The 18230-nt window shown below is 39.5% G+C and overlaps 1 protein-coding gene across 16 annotated transcripts in view; it reads right to left on the bottom strand.

Annotated features, from left to right (window-relative positions):
• Positions 1–942: 942 nt before the first annotated feature.
• NCOR2 (nuclear receptor corepressor 2) overlaps positions 943–18230 on the bottom strand; it is a 475703-nt gene continuing 458415 nt past the window's right edge. For 11 of the 16 annotated variants that reach the window (XM_073676156.1, XM_073676157.1, XM_073676155.1 and 8 more), the window contains 8 exons: positions 17685–17815; positions 15932–16116; positions 15486–15635; positions 11072–11217; positions 8548–8601; positions 8194–8421; positions 7111–7287; positions 943–2832 (listed from right to left, as the gene is read on the bottom strand). In XM_073676156.1, coding sequence (XP_073532257.1) covers positions 2657–2832; positions 7111–7287; positions 8194–8421; positions 8548–8601; positions 11072–11217; positions 15486–15635; positions 15932–16116; positions 17685–17815 — 1247 coding nt within the window. In that variant the 3' untranslated portion in view covers positions 943–2656. The remainder of the gene's footprint in view (positions 2833–7110; positions 7288–8193; positions 8422–8547; positions 8602–11071; positions 11218–15485; positions 15636–15931; positions 16117–17684; positions 17816–18230) is intronic. The other 5 variants (XM_073676167.1, XM_073676162.1, XM_073676160.1 and 2 more) reach the window with 4 other exon arrangements.

The raw sequence follows: 18230 nt of genomic DNA, 5'->3' as shown, positions 1-18230 counted from the left end.
AGACGTAGTAATCCAGGGGTTTTGGTCAGAGGACAAGATAGTTTTTTCATCAAAGTTGAAGGAATTGCTTGCAGTTGAGTTGGCAGTAGGAAGACTCATTGTTTCCCTACAGGACATAGGGTCATCATGTCAGGATCCTCTCCGACAATCAGGTGACAGTGGCCTACATAAACCACCAGGGGAAAACATGATCCAGACCCTTAATGGAGGTAACAGATCGCTTGTTCCAACTAGCGGAAAGTCATCTCCTGTCTTTGACGGCTCTTCAGCTAAGAGGAAAGGAGAACATCAGAGCGGACTTTTTAAGCTGCAATCTACTAAGGCAAAGGAGAGTGGGAATTAGATCAGTCCATCTTCAGCCAAATAGTGCAGATGTGGGGCCGTCCGGACATAGACCTCTTTGCCACCAGGTTGAACAGTAAGGTACAAAAATTCTGTTCTCTGAATCCCAGAGAAGATCTCCAAGGGGTAGATTCCTTCTTAGTTCCATGGTGATTCAACCTGGCATACGCTTTTCCTCCAATAGCCCTGATCCCGATGGTGGTAAGGAAGATCAGAGAAGACAAAGCAAAGATTATCCTAATCGCCCCCATTTGGCCAAGAAACTTTGTACTACGAGGCGTATAAAACCCATGGGGAAAAAAATAAAACCACATCTGTCGTTTTTATAACTCGCATTGTACAGACACAGTTCTCACACAATCAGCAATTTTTGTTTTTCTCTTTGTGCGATAGTGGTGTGGCTGCATCAGCATCTTCACTGTTAGTCCACATAAAAATAAGATGAATCATTCAACACTAGCAAGAAAATGCCAACCCCTATCGTAAATATATTGGGGAAGTCTGTAATGTAATATCTGGAATGTAATATTTTAATTTATTTTCCTTTTCACAATATATAGTTACTATATCATTCCTTGTAAAAAAACAAAACAAAACAAAAAAAACAAAAACAATTTATTATACATGACATGTTTGCTTTACAGAAAATAAAATAACACCCAAAACTATGGTTTGGAGAGTCCATTTTCAAGTCACATCAACAGATGTACCAAGTTCCTATTAATACAAGGCTGTAAGCAAGTGGTAAGAATAGGTTTTAGGTTAAGCATCTAAGCCATACATGCACAACATGTGCCCTAGGGGCTGCATGTGGCCCGCGATACTGTTCTATGCGGCCCGAGGCAGGAGGGACAATCACACTTCACAACGTGCCTCTGTCCTTTGTGTCTGCCCGTCTCTTGGTGCTAAGCTCCAGAATAGAATTAGAAGAGTTGTAACGTTTTATATGAATATTGCTCATTTAACTGAGCACTAAATATATTCTATGTTTGTAGCAGACATTCTGTCAAAATTTTATTGCGGCTCCTTTAAGTATTATAGTTTGACAATATGGTGCTTATACCTCTGTTCTAAGCCAAGTGTGTATATATGTATATAAGAAAAAAAAACTATATAGGCAAATACACACTGAAGAAAAGAGGACAGATTGATGCTACCCTTCTTCTAGCAGGGTGTCCAGTCTTGGTAACATTTAGGCCAATTTCCATCTACGGGATGTGATCAAACATTCTGGAGCTTTATACGGATATGCTTGATAGTGCCGTCACACTTCTCGAAACCAAAAAGTATATGAACAACCCAAGACTTACACTGCCCTTTTATTTTACGCCAAAGGGAACTATACTTTGAGAACGTGCTATTAAAAGCATACCCTGTTTACTGACAGATACTGAGTGCTCTCCCAGGCTAAGCAGTTATCTAGGAAGAGGTTGTCCATCTCCCCAAAATGCTGTCTGACAATCATTAATACAATCACAGGAATAAAATTCCACTTTAAAACCGTTGTGTCCTTTATAGTCTTGTCTCTGAGGTGCCTATGGGCAGTAAAAGAAAAAAAAATATGTAAAAAAATAAGACTTGAGGGTAAATGTCAGCATCATTAGGACTGGGTGACACTGACTAACCTACATGTACATGTATGTGTAGGTCACACTATGTACAGTGGGGGTGCACCAGCAACATGGAGAGAACATGCAGTGTTTGCACAAAAGGTTACCCCTTCATTACACTACTAATCCTTCAGCAGACCATTCCAAAAGTAAGGGGTAAGGGCCGGGAAAGACATACTAAGTGCTGTCACTGATGCATCAGGGAGAAGAAACACATGGTACGGGAACCTTTGGTAGGATCCTAACCAAACTGGTAACAGTTCTGCAATGGCCATGCATGCAGCTGCTCTGCATTGCTAGGTCTGTGTGCAATAAATTGGAATGTGTATATATCTTAAGTGCATATGAACACATGTACATACATATACAATGTACACAGACATACGTCATCACGCTTACAAGTCAGCTTTGTTAACAAACCAATGCAATGTAGCAAAGCACCAGGTGGAAATATCCCCTGAGTATAGAGCTGAAAAATCCAATCTTCTACGAGGTCTGGGACGTTCTACTCCGTTGCGAGCAGTTGTGTGCCAGAAACTGAAGAAACATATGGACCCTCAATTGAAGATTAGGGAGTCATTTTAAGGCTTTTCATAAACTTTTCCTTTTTTCCCAGTCTTTCTATCACATTGGCTGCTGATAGGTGTTTGGATTGGCTGCGGGGATCCTTTCATGGCCAGTTTCGATATTGACAAAAGATGCTTTCACTCGCTGTCAGAGAGTGTCTCATATTGGGAGCACAGCAGTGGTTTAGGCTCTTCATCACGTGCCCTCTGCGGGGTGGAGGAGTTGCTCTGCGGAATGGCTGTTGAGGATGGAGCAGCGACTAGATTGGTAGGGAGCCGGATTGTTAATGGATTATATGGAAATGGTGTTGACCCTAAAATAAATTAGAACATCAATGTTAGATTATGTTATAAGGTTAATAGAAGAGTAAGATAATCAAATACATATTAAACACCCTACAAGGGAAAACAGTCTTCTACATCTATTGATTTTGGGAACCAAAAATGGAATTGGCAATGTATGGTGCTAATAGCATAGTCCCCATGGATCCTTTTTGTTTCTTTGATTTTTTACAGGAGCACAATGAGGATTAGTTATCATGCATTCTATATAATCCATTATTTCAGGTATTAGGACATATTCTACCCCACAGGACATCTTTTAGGAGTAAATAGTGCCTCACTGAAGCAGCATACGATGGCTTTGTCACATAGTACCCGTGCACATGGCAGCACCATGGTACAGACCCTAAAGGTCCTTAATGATCACAAAAACATGACGACATGCAATCATAAAGGAGGTCAAGTTCTAAACCGTATTTGACAACCCTTGCCACATGACACGAGAGACGATGAAATGAAACTCTAACATCTCGTACACATTACTGAATGACTTTTCAAGCAATCAGTCCTAAAGTCTTATTCACACAGCTTAATTTAAAGAACAAGCAACTCTTTCCTGGTATCCAATGAACGTTCTGAAAATAAAAACATTTCGCTTTATTTGATCTTTTTTCTTCCTCTTTTGAGAAGTGAGATTGTGAAATCGCCATCATTGTGCGGTTATTTATTTTTTTAGCTCAAAGAGTGTGCGATGGGTGTGGAACCACTGAATAAATACATTTTAATGAATAAGAAAGGTAAAATCCAAATTTAATAAAATGACTGTTAAAGGGGTTTACGGTCAGTCAAGCACAGCTCTGCATGCAGGGAGCAGGACTCATTATGAATTATTTCATAATGAGTATACAGAGCCTATGTAGGGTTAGGGTCAGCAAAGTTACTGACTGCAGGTAAGTACACACTAGGTTAAGTTGGGGGGATGTTCGGAAGGAGAAACAATATTTGCAGTAATATATTCATCTTGAGACTGTATAGAAGTCTCAGGATGGTGTTTTGCAGATAGTGGGTGTGCATTGAGTGTGAGTGGGGGCCCTGTGGAGCTGCTCCATATGCTCTCTGAATGTCACTAAGGTCTTTGACAGTATGGAGATTTTAAGTGGATTAGGATACTTTTTGAGCATGAAAGGGCTAAAGTTTTGTTAAATAGAGTGATATCAGTGTTTTGCCCTTGGAAAAGGAAAGACGGGGTGCCCTCTCTCGCCCTTACTTTTTGCACTAGTAGTAGAACCTATTGCAATAAAAATAAACGGCAGTCAGCTATTCTGGTTTTGGAGTAAGGGGAGAGAGGACAAAATTTCATTGTACGTGCGGTGGCATAATGTTGATATTTCTGAAAAACATGGTGGAATTACGGATTCATGTAATGCAGACAATTGAAGAGTTCGGCCAATGTTCGGGGTTTTGTATTAAATGGAATCTATCACCTGTTTTTGCCACCTAATATGAGAGCAGCATAATGTAGAGACATAGATCCTGATTCTAGTAATGTATCACTTACTCGGTTGCCTAGTGTAGTTTTGATAATATCACTGTTTAATCAGCAGAACATTATCCTTAGGCGACTACTTGGCTTGCTGCTACGTAGTGAACCATATTCATGAGCTCTGTATAACCCCGTCCGACCACTGATTGGCAGCTTTCTGCCCACGTATAGTATACACAGAAAGCTGCCAATCAGTGGCGAGGGTACAGTTACAATTCAAATAATTGTTAGATCTGCAGCAGAGAAGAAGCAGAGCAAAACAAGCGTCGAGGTGGAGGGACGCAGTGCCTAACATCAGTGTGCGACCATTGTGTGTTATATTATCTTATACTCATACTATTACTGGTTTGGCCACCATGCGGTTATATATTTCACAAAGTATATGATTTGCTAGCAATTGGAATGGGTTTATCTGGCACTAATCCTTAGATATCCTTCCTAAACTTAGTCTACTATATTGGATTATTTACATGTTACATTAGACTTTTCGGCGTCCCTAGTCTGTGAGGTACCTTTTTACTTTTAATGGATTTTTATTATTATCTAATAAACATTATATTTTATTATTCATTTGTTGAGTCACTTCCTTGTGTCCGGGGTATTACCTATACTGAGGCATTTGGTGTATTAATAGTTCTGAATTAATCAGTTTAGTTACAGCTTGAAAGGGTAAAGGTAAATTCATTAATATATAGTAAATTGAAGCAGGCAATTGGTGAAGGAGCCATCTCCTACAAAATGAAATGGGAAAGTGATATAGGTCTTATTTTGGAAATTGAATAGCGGACCATTTGTGGTGCATGTAATAAATATATTAATATTCTCGCTCATTGATTTACTCAGTTTTTCAAAATTTCATACAAAATATATTACTCCTACATGGTGAGGGAAAATTTGGCTAATATGAGCAAAATGCCCAAAGTGTAGTGTATTGAATGCAAATATCGATCCAATTTGGTGGTGGTGTTTAAAAATATAACCTTTTTGATGCAACCCAATTGAAATCATAGGTGAAGTAACTGAATGTACAATAACATGTATATTGAGTACGTCTATCTTAGAGAGCTTTGCAGAATTGCAAGAAAAAGAAGAGAATAAAGCAATTAAAAGTTTTTGAACTAGTATTTTTTGACTCAAACCTAGGTTTTATAGTATTTTTTTTGTCTCTCTCTTAATTGCAAAAAAGCGAGATGTGCCCGGATGTATCATATGTGCTAGAATGCATCAAATATGTTACCAATATATGTAGAATGGAAAAATGTAGTTATAGTGTTTTTCATACAAAGTATCAATATGGCACATCTATGAACTCAAAGTTATCTTTCTTCTAGACTTTCTACCTTTTCCTGTGTCGCATAAATAATATTTTTTCTGTAGAAGAGTTAAAGAGGTAGTGTGGGGATGATGGAGCTCGTAGGTTTGGGGAGGTGGGAAGAGAGGAAAAGAAATTTGTGGTACTGTGTTTATAAAAATAAAAATCACCTTATGTTTTTATGTAAAATATGTTTTTAGATTTCTTTTTGAAAGATCAATAAAGAATACTTTAGCAAAACAAAACACTTTTTAAAAAGGCTTTATGAGAAGAGAGGACATTAGTGATTTACAGATGTAGCATTTTTTTAACTGAACACACAGCACGATAACTATAGTATGAAAAAAACAACAACTTTGATACGAAAAGGGGTATTCAAAAGATGTCTCTTGAGAAGCTCACAGCTCTGCAGCCTCCTTACTTCCTGGCTGCTGGGGAGGTGGGAGCACTCTGGTCAGTTTCCTTCTTCTTCTGTGATTGTTCTGCAGTCAACACGGCTATCACTGTGCGTGTGTGTATATATATATATATATTTGTGTGTATGTATGTATGCAGATAGATAGATAGATAGATAGATAGATAGATAGATAGGGTTGCAGCACAAGTCAGCAGTATTTACCCGTGGGTGCAAAGTCTAACAGGAAGAACCAAACCTCAATAATATTCCATGAAGACGAGGCAGCACTCCAATCTTCCATACAAAGCTGTGGTTTATTGACACAGTCAAAAGTGGCAACGTTTCGTTCCTATTGAGGAACTTTCTCAAGCAAAAGAAAGTTCCTCAATAGGAAGGAAACGTTGCCACTGCCACTTTTGACTATGTGTCAATAAACCACAGCTTTTTATGGAAGATTGGAATGCTGCCTTTTTTCATGGAATATATTTGTATATAGAGATAACAGAGCAGTTGAACAAGCACACAGCTCAAGAAAGTGAGAGCTGTGATTAGGAGAACTGCTCTAGAAACTGCAGATGATACGAGCCTGCAGATTATTATTATGCAGGACTGATAAAAGCAGCTCGATAGGATCTCCCCCCCCCTCAGTTAAGAAGGTGAGCAGCTAGCTGCTGTACAAAAATCAATGAGCTGGAGATAACTGACCGGTATCTTAGGAAGTAACTCCTCTCCTCGAATGTAACTACTGCCAATTCTTAGCCAGGGTCTGGTGGCCCAGCTCCTTTGAAATAAGCTGATCACTACACAAGATATAAACTTGCACAACAGGAGAATGACGGCAGATAGAAAAAGCAAGTCAATTGCAAACTTGCTTATTTTTATATTGCCTATTTAACTGTATCAGTTTTAGAACACGAGAATACCCTTTTAATAGAGCACAAGCCATGGAATATATTAAATTAGGTGTCAAGACAGTTTTCATCATCAAGATACCTTGCAATATCAAGGTATTTATGTTGTGTTAAAAATGCTACATCTGTACATGTGTCCTTCCTCACCTGTTGAAGACGGCCTTTCCTCCCATACTCTGCTTGCTAAGGGGGTTTTCCTGTTGGAGTCACCCTCTGAGTGAACCGATGATGCAGAGGGAGGTCTTTCTGCTGAAGGCTGTCCAGGAGCAGGTGACTTCACTTTCCGGCTGCTCGGTCGGGAAATCTTTGATTTCCCTCCACTGCCTGAAAGAAATACACATCCCTAAAACATTGTAAAAGGCTTCTACAACTACTCAAGTAGAAATGTCTTTTCTGAAGTGGACCAAAACAAGTTACTTGTTTCAATGGTCACTATGGTACACTTGAACAGTTATGGATATATGGAGGCTTATTAATCAAATGATGATAACACTATTATTCAAATAATGGAGACATGTTCGTTGGCAGGAATATTAGCAAAGTGCTTAAACAACAATTTTTTAAATAATGTTATTAGAATTTCTCACAGCATTAAAAACTGTTATTCATTTCGTCCTGGCTGATAAGAGAAGAGCTAATCCTGCATTTTACATAGTGAACATAAGATACCAGATCTGCAGCACAGGCTATGTCCAACAACCATTGGAATCAAGATGTCATACTGCAGTTGGTAGGACCACAAGATAAGATTTGCACTGGGCTCATATTTCTGTGCTACTGATCTTTGGATTTTCATATTAATACTGCATTTTGGCATTTAGGCACAGATGTCGCATTCGTCTGTTATGCCAAAGAACACAAAACAATGTTGGTACTAAAGTTGTGCAATGTAACGGCGCCACTGCAATGTAAATGAGCGGCCATGCTACACAAACTGCAATTTGCAATGTTAACGCCAGAGCATGCTTTGCAGCTTAACTAAATGTCTGCTGTATGTATAAAAACAGGAATAACCACACAATTATTGCTCTCGTGTTACAGCTAATAAAAAGGAAAGGAGCATCAACGGCTAGATAAGAGGATGCAGGCAGAGCTTTACATGGTTAATAGAGAAAGAGATTATACAATTAGAGAAATAGAAAAAAAAGTCCAAGAAGCAGAAAGGAAAAAAAGAAATTAATACACATTAGAATAGAGCAAAAGTGTGAAATGAAAAATAAAGCAGCAGACCTGGCAAGGACCGCATGTCGTCATTCCGTCCATCAGCAGCAGTTATGGGAATAGCAGAGGGCAGGCTTGCGTTGGCATTCAAAGGGTTAAAAGCATTGGAACTGAGTGCTGAGCGGTCATCCCACTGCTCATCATATTTACCCATTAGGGCCTTCCTAATTATGGCCTCCAACCCTATGTTGCTGCTGGAGCTCTCCTGCACAGTCTGTGTTCTGCAACCTATTGGTCCTGGGAAAGTGGGGGAGGGGCAATACAGAAGAATTAGAAAGATTGGTTTCCAGTGAAATGCTGCGACGAGGTGACACATGACTGAATATAAACCTTATATAAACTAGATAGTAAGGAATGTTTTACCTGATCCAGTAATGGCTGGCATGTTAAATATTTCTGTTCCTGGCTGCCCAACATCTGACAAGAAAAAAAGAAAACATAAATCCACAATGAACAATTATTGGAACAGATTATTCTAGAACTATTTTCATAACTCAGTAGAAGGGAACCTGTCAGCATGTTTTCACCTACAGCGATATAGCTGTGTACACGCTCCGCCCCCCCATTAAAAATGATCCTTTTTTTATGGAGATCCAATGTGCCAATCACGAGAAATCTAGTGTAGAAGCCGAATATAATGGAGGCCAGAAGGGTTTTCCCATGACTTGCACGTCGGATCTCCACGAAAAAGAGACAAGCGCCTACACAGCCAAACCATTACGTGTAGAAACATGCCGGCAGGTTCCCTTTAAGTTAACTGCTGATTTATAGGATACCACTTTACTGTGGACTGCACCTATTTTTGAGCAAAATATACTTGTGCCCAACTAGAGAAGTTCAAAGACTGCATTATGTCCATGCAAGCAGATGCAGAAAATTGTCCAAAGGTGAATATCTGACTACAGAACTTATACTGCGACTCTAATGCACAATGGAACCAATGCGAGTGTCACCAATCCCTGTACAGTGCTGTGGAATATGTTGGTGCCATCTACGCATGTAACAAAAAAAATAAAGAAAAAAATAAGAATATATTTGAATTTACTTTTCCAGGAGTAAAAATATTATTCTCCTACAAATGAAATAGTAAAGACTATAAATGCCTGCTCAGATAATTGTGTAAGCTTTCTCCAGTATGTCTTAACGCTCATCTCCTAGAGAATAATGTAATTAGTAGTCTGAAATCAGACATGCCTGATCGACATCTCCCTTGACCACCAGTTGAGTGACACCTCTATCACACTAGATTAATGGCCAAACCCATAGATATCGGCAGTTTGGCTGACATTAGTCTAACGTGTATGGGGGGGGCCTTTACCTAGGCTTCATTCATACACGTTTATACCTTCTTTAGCCTTTTAAAAAAAGCCATCATTTTCATGTTTTCACAAGAGTATTTTTGGTGGTGATTTTTGTTTATTCTGACATTTTTCACAAGACTGTTTCAATCCTATACAGAAGCCTATGAAACATGAAAAAAGCAGACATACTGCTATTGCTAACCCCATCTGCCCAGTATTTTTATTAAAAAAAATATAGAAAAAAAACACAATAAGAGACAGAGCTTTTTCTTAAAAACAATGGGAGTGAAGCGACTCTTATGGCATGTGCATATGGAGTCTTTTTGCTGAGTTTTTAGAGCCAAAACTCTCCAAAGCAACCTCAAAAACGTAAGATTCTGCTCAGTTTTAGCTCCAAAAACCCAGAAAAAAGACTCCATGTGTACACACCCTTAGGAGGTTTTATGTTGCCATTACAGTATGTAATCTTCTGATCTGTAATTTTTACGGAAAGCTGTAGGTACCTTTCTATTAATGTGCTAGTGAGTGGGATATTGCTCATGCAAAATGCCATTTGCCATGATTTAGTTTTGGTTCTGTCTAGTTTCTGTTGTTTTGGTGGACAGTATAGTCTTGTCTGCTACCCAGTAAAAGAAAAGACATGGACTCTTGACTTTCATTACTTGTGCTTTGTTACTTTGATGCATCAAGCATGTATTAATTAAAAGAACATAACTGGATAGGCCTTTAAATGATCTGCAGAAATAAATGAGATAGAAATGCAGCAAACGGTAATAACGTGCATGTCCGAAACACCTGCACACCGAGTAATACACACTAGAGGGCAAGAAGACACGGATCACACAGATTCTTAAGTGGAAATATTTCACACATGAACACTAAAAGTCATTCCTTTTCATTTTGAAGTCACCCAGATTTCTAGTTTTTTCCACATCAAACAGAATTTGATAATTTTATTATAAAGGACCCTTTAACCCCCTGCGATGTAAGGGAACCAGGCAGCAAATATTTGATTCTCTTGCAGGGTCAACAATGGGGAAATTAATAGTTACATGGTGCCCATTAAAATCAATAGACTTCCAAGATATAGATGTGCCTGGCACTCCACATGGCCGCTCCGCTCCACAGTCCTCCTCTAATAGCTCACAATGCTTAATTCGATGTTTGGGAACCCCTTGATAGATTTGTGGCCATAGACAGTTATTTCAGGACGTAAGGAACTAAGCTATTCCTATAAAAATGATCCATCACCATCTAGGTATGTCTGCTCTATGTCACTAGATGGACAGATTTTTGCAAGTACAAACCAATTTGCTAGTGCCCTTTATACATAGACCCCTCAGATTGTAGACAGCGTCCTCTCTGCACATGTACGAGGTCTATGGATGCTATTAGGAGTGAGCCCCCCTATATTTTTATACATCCTTAAGTGTAAAACGTATAAATCTCTGATCATCGAACCCTGGACCAAAGGATCATCCAGGCCGGTTATGACTTGCTGTAAGTTCCAGAATAGCACAAGGTGACCACCATCCCCCAATTCCCATTCCAATTCCTCCTTGTGAAAAAAACATGGAAACTCTTACTATACTCTGGCTCATTCCTGTTGGTTGTACTAAGCTTTTTAATGATCTCCTGTTTCTTGGATTTAACCATAGCAGAGGTGCTCTCAGTCAGCTTACTGAAGAACGCTGGGGGTTGTGAGTTGTTCCCTGGAGATTTCGAACCCATCCTGTGGAAAGTAAAGACATATATAATTTATTTGGGAAAAAACAATATTCAAGGACGTTACAGTGTCTCAAATGGAAAAAAGCAACTCTATAAAATATGCAACATGGAATCTGAAAAAAGGATAAATTATCGAGTTCATGCTAAAATGTTAACCTGAAAGTCTATATATTGCCCTGAGCTTTACATGTATTTTAAAGAATTATACACTATGTGAGAGCTCATTAAAGTCATCCTCTAGAGTACTTCACATTTTCTAAGGTGGTTACAGGGTTTGAGTACATAAGTATATAATCCCATACTTGGAACACCAGAACCAGGGTAATATGTATACTTCTCAAAATCCAACTACCATAAAGTATTAGACCTTTTTTTACTCTTCTTGTCCTTCCTCCCCATAATTTACATACTTCAGGCTGAATAGAATATGACATCACTAGCAGTTTGTTAAAGGGAATAGGTCACCAGGTTTTTGCTACCTGATCTGAGATCAGCATAATGTTGGGGCAGAGACCCTGATTCCAGCGATTTATCACTTACTTTACTGCTTGTTGCAGTTGATAAAATCACTGTTTTATCTGCAACAAATCTCAGTTCTCTGAATGCTCAGCTCTTTATAACTCCACCCACACCACTGATTGACAGCTTTCTGTGTACACTGTGCATAGGCAAAAAGCCATCAATGGTGGGGGTGGGGGTTATACAGAGCTTGTGAATATGGAGGACTACCTTGCATCTTGGTTACTATTCCTCTAATGATAATCTTCTGCTGATAAAACTGGTTATTTTTTTCTAAATTACAGCAAATCAGCCCAGTGACACATCGCTGGAATCAGGGTCTCTATCTCTATATCCTGATGCTCTCAGATTAACAGATTAGGTGACCAAAATCTGGTGCTAGATTCACTAAAAGGGGTTGTCTATTGATAAAGCATAGTACATGGGACTCTTGGCGCCTGTACCGATCAGCAGACTGAAGGGACAATGGCTGCAGTCACAGCTCCGTATAGTTGTAATGACTGCCAGATACTGCATTTCTCTTCAGCTCAAGTGAAGGAGACTGAGCTGCAATTCCAGGCACAGATGCTACCAAATGTACAGGGAGCCATTTTGTGCACTATGTTTTTAGTGTACATCTTTTCATCGTACTGTCCCATCGCACTAAACTCTCACTGACCTAACCCAAGATTTACCTTCCACACATTTAGGGCATCAATAATTTAGGGGTTCCCTGATCATTCCACTGGTTTGTCATGGGAAAGATTCTCCAATTCTGCATGTGTTACACACCGCACACATGCTGCAAGCCGGTGATCTAAATAGCCCCAAATGCTAAATATGGCTAACAAAATCTAGAGAATCTTCATATATGACAATTAGATCTATATTATTAATCTAGAATATGCCACTATCAGGTCATTTTTCGAGTATGTTAGTTACGTAGAAATGCGGTTATCCAAGTACACCAATAGTATAGCTATACGGTTCGCAGAGGCCACAACTGCAGGGTCTCTTGGTTATAATGTACGGAAATATAAGTGAAGCATAATGGAAACATAGCGATGAGACCACAGCACACCAGAGCCAACAATGACTTTTTGCGATAAAGTGTAGAAGATTTTGATCCATGAGATATAGTTCTCTATTCTCTCTATGGTGGACACAGCAGTTTTAGACATATATATTCTGCCCCTGCCCGTTGTACCCAATAATGTCGTCTTCTACGTCTAATAACATGTAAATATCAACTGTATTATAAGGTGTTTTATAACAGTGCATCACCAGTGTAGCAAACCAATCTGCAAAGGCATGACACTTGGGTTACAAAAACATTTGAGAACACCAGAAGCGGTTCTTAATTTAAAGGGTATTTGCCCCTATTGTCATGTACATCATTTTTGGTTGTCTATACCTTGGGAGGCTCTTATGGCACTGTGTTTGTGACTGAATCTTGTACTGCTTCTTTGCATTTTAAGCGCTGATTTCTCTGACATTCCTGCTGGTGGGCCTGCAAGTTCAGTGCACAGAGGTGTTCCCTGGGAGGCATGCTTTCTTCCTCACCTCACCCCATTCATTCCTCAGGAGTATGTATGCTCACAAATCAGTTTTTTTTTTTATATAGATTGCTCTGGCTGAAAAAGCCATATCTAAGACCATTTCTAAAAGACGTGGATTTTGGTGCAGTTTTGTGGGAACACATTTTTTCACCCTGTTTTGAGGCTTTTTGTCAGCCTAGATTTTGATGCATTTTAATTACAATATGAGGTATAGCACTAGGTCTTGATTTTGGTGTGATTCCACCAGAAAGATCTCACCAATAAACACATGAAAAAAAACCCCACAAAACTGATGCAAAATATGTGTCCACATGCAAGTCACAGAAAAACAATGTGCCAAAGAAAAATGACATGAAACTTTTTGTAACACTGTAAAAAAACAGCATCATGTGCACTAATGCTCATATTCTCATTCAAATGAATGGAAATGGTTTTGCAACTAGACCTTTGATGGTTTTATTCAGTGTGGCTTTTTTTATTACAATATGGGGTTGTAGCAATAGAGTGTGTATGATAAAAAGCGCAATTTGCTGCGATTTACACATGTAAAAAGTGCCAAAGAATTTACAAGATTTTTTTCTACCACGCTTTAGAAAATGCATTTAATAATAAGCGGCATGAACTACGGGTATGTTTTCTCAGTCTAATGAATGGGAAGATTGTTGCAACCAGATTTGGTGTGGGGTTTTTGATGTGAATTTTGCCACAGGGATATGTTCACACAGTTTTATGTGTTGTGCATTTTTTTCTGGTTGAAAACACCACATCTAAAATCTTTTTCTAGAGGAAACGTGTTTTTGTTTTTTTTGGTGCAGTTTTATAAGAACATGGAGCTTTTGATGTTTTTATTTTTCCATGTTTTTTTATTTACCATATGGGGATGTAACAATAGAGTGCTTTTGGTCTGTTGATGCTGCTGTAAAAACCTCAGCAAAAACAGCGCAAAATGACATGATAAAAACTGCACCAAAAACGCACTAAAGAATTGACATTATGTTTTTTTCTACCACGCTTTTGAAAATGCATGTAAAAAAAAAAAAAGCCACATGTGAACGATACATGGGTTTTCTTATTCGGATGAACAGGAAGCTTGTTACAAGCAGATTTGAAGCGGGTTTTCTTTATGTTGATTTTGGTGCTGAATCCGTATAATAAAACTCCGTGTGAAAAGACCCTTAATGCGCTCTCTCAGGGGGCTTGATTTATCTCAACAAATTCCATGCAGTTATCCTATTTATTTTCTCCGGGACAACTTTAATAACCTTCTGCACATAAGTCTGCATTGAACCTGTATATGTAAAATTGTAGCATTTGATTTCAGTAAGATGTGGAGAACAAAGATGGTTGCTAAGGTTCACATACTTAGGTAAACTTTACATATATATATTTTCACAACGCATGTACATTTTTTTTCAGAAACTAAAAGAATTAGAAGAGAAATGTTATGTAGAGATCATCATTATGACAGTGGAAGGAAACAGAACAGGTTGTTCACGTGTGAGTCCATAGAAAATGGAAAGATGGAGACAAGAGCGAGAGACGTCTGTTGGAAGAATTTATATCCAACTAAGATTTGTAATGTTTTACATAGTCTATTCCTTGTGCTCTTACTATTCCTTGGCTGTTATACAGGCAGCGCTCCTGCTTATTAAATCAGCCATTAATACATTTTTTCTAGATTATGGAATAACATTGTTTTCCCAAAACTGCACCTTCTTCATTAAATCCTCCTGTTAATACACCAGTCTCCCCTCTCCAGTTTATACAGGGACATTAAATGGAGAGCGCTCCTTAAAGCTGGAGCTCTTGTCACACGTGATCCATAAGACTTCTATGATGGACTTCCATAGTTTGTGGTTGTTAATCCTCTGATCGCTTTTGGTGCAATATTTCAGTAAATTGTGATGTTCGGCTTGGAAAAAGGGGCAAAAAAAGCTTCAGACAAGAAAGAGAAACTCATCCTTTATTTGTTAATCGGGGGATCATGCAAACAAAATGCCTAATGTCCTAGCAGAAGGGCTAACACAGACTCTGCTAAAAGATATTAGTTTCAGCTCTAAAATCCAATCTTAGTGGCTACTACTCTACTACCAACTCAACAACTCGATTAGTCGCAGACGTTCTCGTCAAAAAGCAGTTGGAAAAGCAATCTGAAGGGAAAGTATGACTGGATACTGATGGAAAAGTAGTCTGGCATGCTGTGAGAGTGCATTACCTTGGTTCTGTTTGCTCTCCCTCTCTATATAATGTGGTATATGTAGAGCTTCTAGAATACTCTGGTTGTCCCATGCCCTCTGGTGGAGAAATTGGGTCGATACCGTCTTCTGAGCCACTCAGCGTAGATGCTTTGTTTTGATCTGGTGATCTATGGATCAATGAAGCTCAGGTTCATGTACTGCACACATGAGATTGAACTACACTTGTAGGATCTAGTTATAGGTTTCATGGGAAATACTACAGTTCTGGCAAAAAAACAGGCTTAGAAGTCAATGCCTATGTCATGGACAACCTGCAATTCTATTTAAAGGGACATAGCTAGACATGTATAAGGAGGTGATGCTATCATGGCTGGATACAAGCTCATTATGTATGGCCAATATCTCACATTGTCTAACTGCTGGTCTCTGGTACCAGCTCAGATCATCATCAGATGACACCTACCTTTTGTCGGTATTGTTCCCAGGAGATATCCTTGCTGCCTGACTCTGTTCCTGTTGCTGATGGACGTTATCACCGGGATTCTGCCTTAGGTCTAGTACTGGACATCCAGCATAATAAATCTGTGCTGGCATTTGAGGGTGCAGTTGCTGTGGATGATTTCGGGTGTAGTCCTGTGTAATAACCTCCTAAAATGAAAGCCAACATGCAATGGCTGAAAATTGCATTTCTGGCACAACACATATTCTTCTACTATAAAGACATTTAAAGGGAATCTGTCACCCCCTGGGACTTATCTGACCTACTAATAAGGACATACAGGTGATAGAAATGTAAACCTATTCCTACCTGTATGCCCCATATTAGAGGTCTTGTTGCTGTGAAACTTCATTTTATTCCTTCATGTCACTGATGCCTTCCAGACCCTGGGCCCATAAGAGATCCCAGCCTCCTGTGTTCATTATAATGTCTCCCCCCTCCCATGCACGTCAGTGCCCTGTGACGTGCAGTTGCAGTGCCGAAATCCCATGCCTGCGCACTTCACTTTTTACACAAGGCACACTTCTTCCTCCCGTCTATGGTCATTGTACAGCAGAGATCTTGTGCGCAGGTCAGTCACTGTCACCTCCACTCCAGTGACCTCCGGCGTGCGCAACACTAAAGTTCTTTCACCACTTTCTCCCTGCATAGTCATCGTTAGGAACCATGTGGATATATATAAGTGTATACATATATAAAAGGGAGGAAGAAGTGCGCCTTGTGTAAAGAGTGCAGTGCGCAGGATTCCGGCAAAGCAACTGCATGTCACAGGGCACTGACGTGCAGGGGAGGGGGGAGACATTATAATGAACACAGGAGGCGGGAATCTCTTACGGGCCTGGGGTCGGGAAGGCATCAGTGAAATGAAGGAATAAAATGAAATTTCACAGCAACAAGACCTCTAATATGAGGCATACAGGTAGGAATAGATTTACATTTTGATCACTTGTATGCCCATATTAGTAGGTCAGATAAGTGCCAGGAGGTGACAGATTCCCTTTAACTACATTATCCAGCACAGCATTTCATCCCTTACAATTCCACTGAATAGAATCTATTCTAGAAAGCATAACTTTTGCACTGGAGGATTGTACTAAGAAATATTAAGGGAAATCTGTCACCAGGTTTTTGCTACCCCATCTGAGAGGAGCATAATGTAGGGTCAGAGACCCTGATTCCAGCGATGTATGGGCTTACTTACTGGGCTGCTGGCTGCAGTTCTGATAAAATCCATGTTTCCTCTGCTGCAGATCTCCCAGTTCTCTGAATGCTCAGCTCTGTATAACCCCGCCCACATCACTGATTGGCAGCTTTCTGTGTACACTGTGCATAAACAGAAAGCTGCCAATCAGTGGTGGGGGCGTGGTTTGACTACATGGCAGCTGATTTACTAGTCCCCTAGTCATAGTGTACTGCTGATATAACAGTGGTTTTATCACAATTGCAGCAAGCAACCCAGTAAGTGACCCATTGCTGGAATCAGGGTCTCTATCTCATTATTACACTGCTTTCAGATTAGGAAGCAAAAACCTGGTGACAGATTCCCTTTAAGGCAACAACATTTTCTTTTCATACATGTATGAACTGGATACTCTAGCAGCATAGCATCATACTTCTGTAATATGGCATAACGATGAGTAGTAATTGCTGATTTAACCACAAAACATAATGACAACCAGTAAATATTCCCATAAACAGCAGTGTAATAGAGACATACACTGATATGCTGAGCCAAAGTGACAACACGCTGACTTTTTAGGTGTGACGGCGCCTGCGATGTATGACATGGAGACTGCTGACCATCGGTTTTCTGTCGCAGATGCCCTTCAGAAAGGTGTTTTGCAGGCACTGAGTGAAACGAGATAAAGAAGATCAGATACGCACTTTTCTGTATAGCACTCAATGATATCCACATGACATTACAGTACTAAAAATGCAATCTTACATTGACTTGGCTTGGATGTAGACCCTTGCGGCTGCAACCAGTTCTGGCGTTGGCTAAACTGAGGAGCAGCAAGTACTCAGAGTAGCCACCAGATGGCAGCAAGATGTTGCAACAAAAACAGGATACAGGACAAATATGTCAGAGCCCCGACTTATCCATGAGTCCTGTGGGCAGTCCTACTGTATCTGAATGCAGATCTATGATTAAATAGGATGGCCCACTGGACTACTAGGCATAAAAAGAATAGCAGTTGAAATGAATAAAATACAAGTTATACTGAATAATTTTACAGAAAATTATACCTGCTCAGCTCCCTCT

The sequence above is a fragment of the Phyllobates terribilis genome, unplaced genomic scaffold (genome assembly GCF_046119375.1).
Source record: "Phyllobates terribilis strain yellow unplaced genomic scaffold, ASM4611937v1 Scaffold_1__5_contigs__length_1240528914, whole genome shotgun sequence".
Taxonomy (NCBI): Eukaryota; Metazoa; Chordata; class Amphibia; order Anura; family Dendrobatidae; genus Phyllobates; species Phyllobates terribilis.
This window is presented reverse-complemented; position numbering and strand designations above follow the sequence as displayed.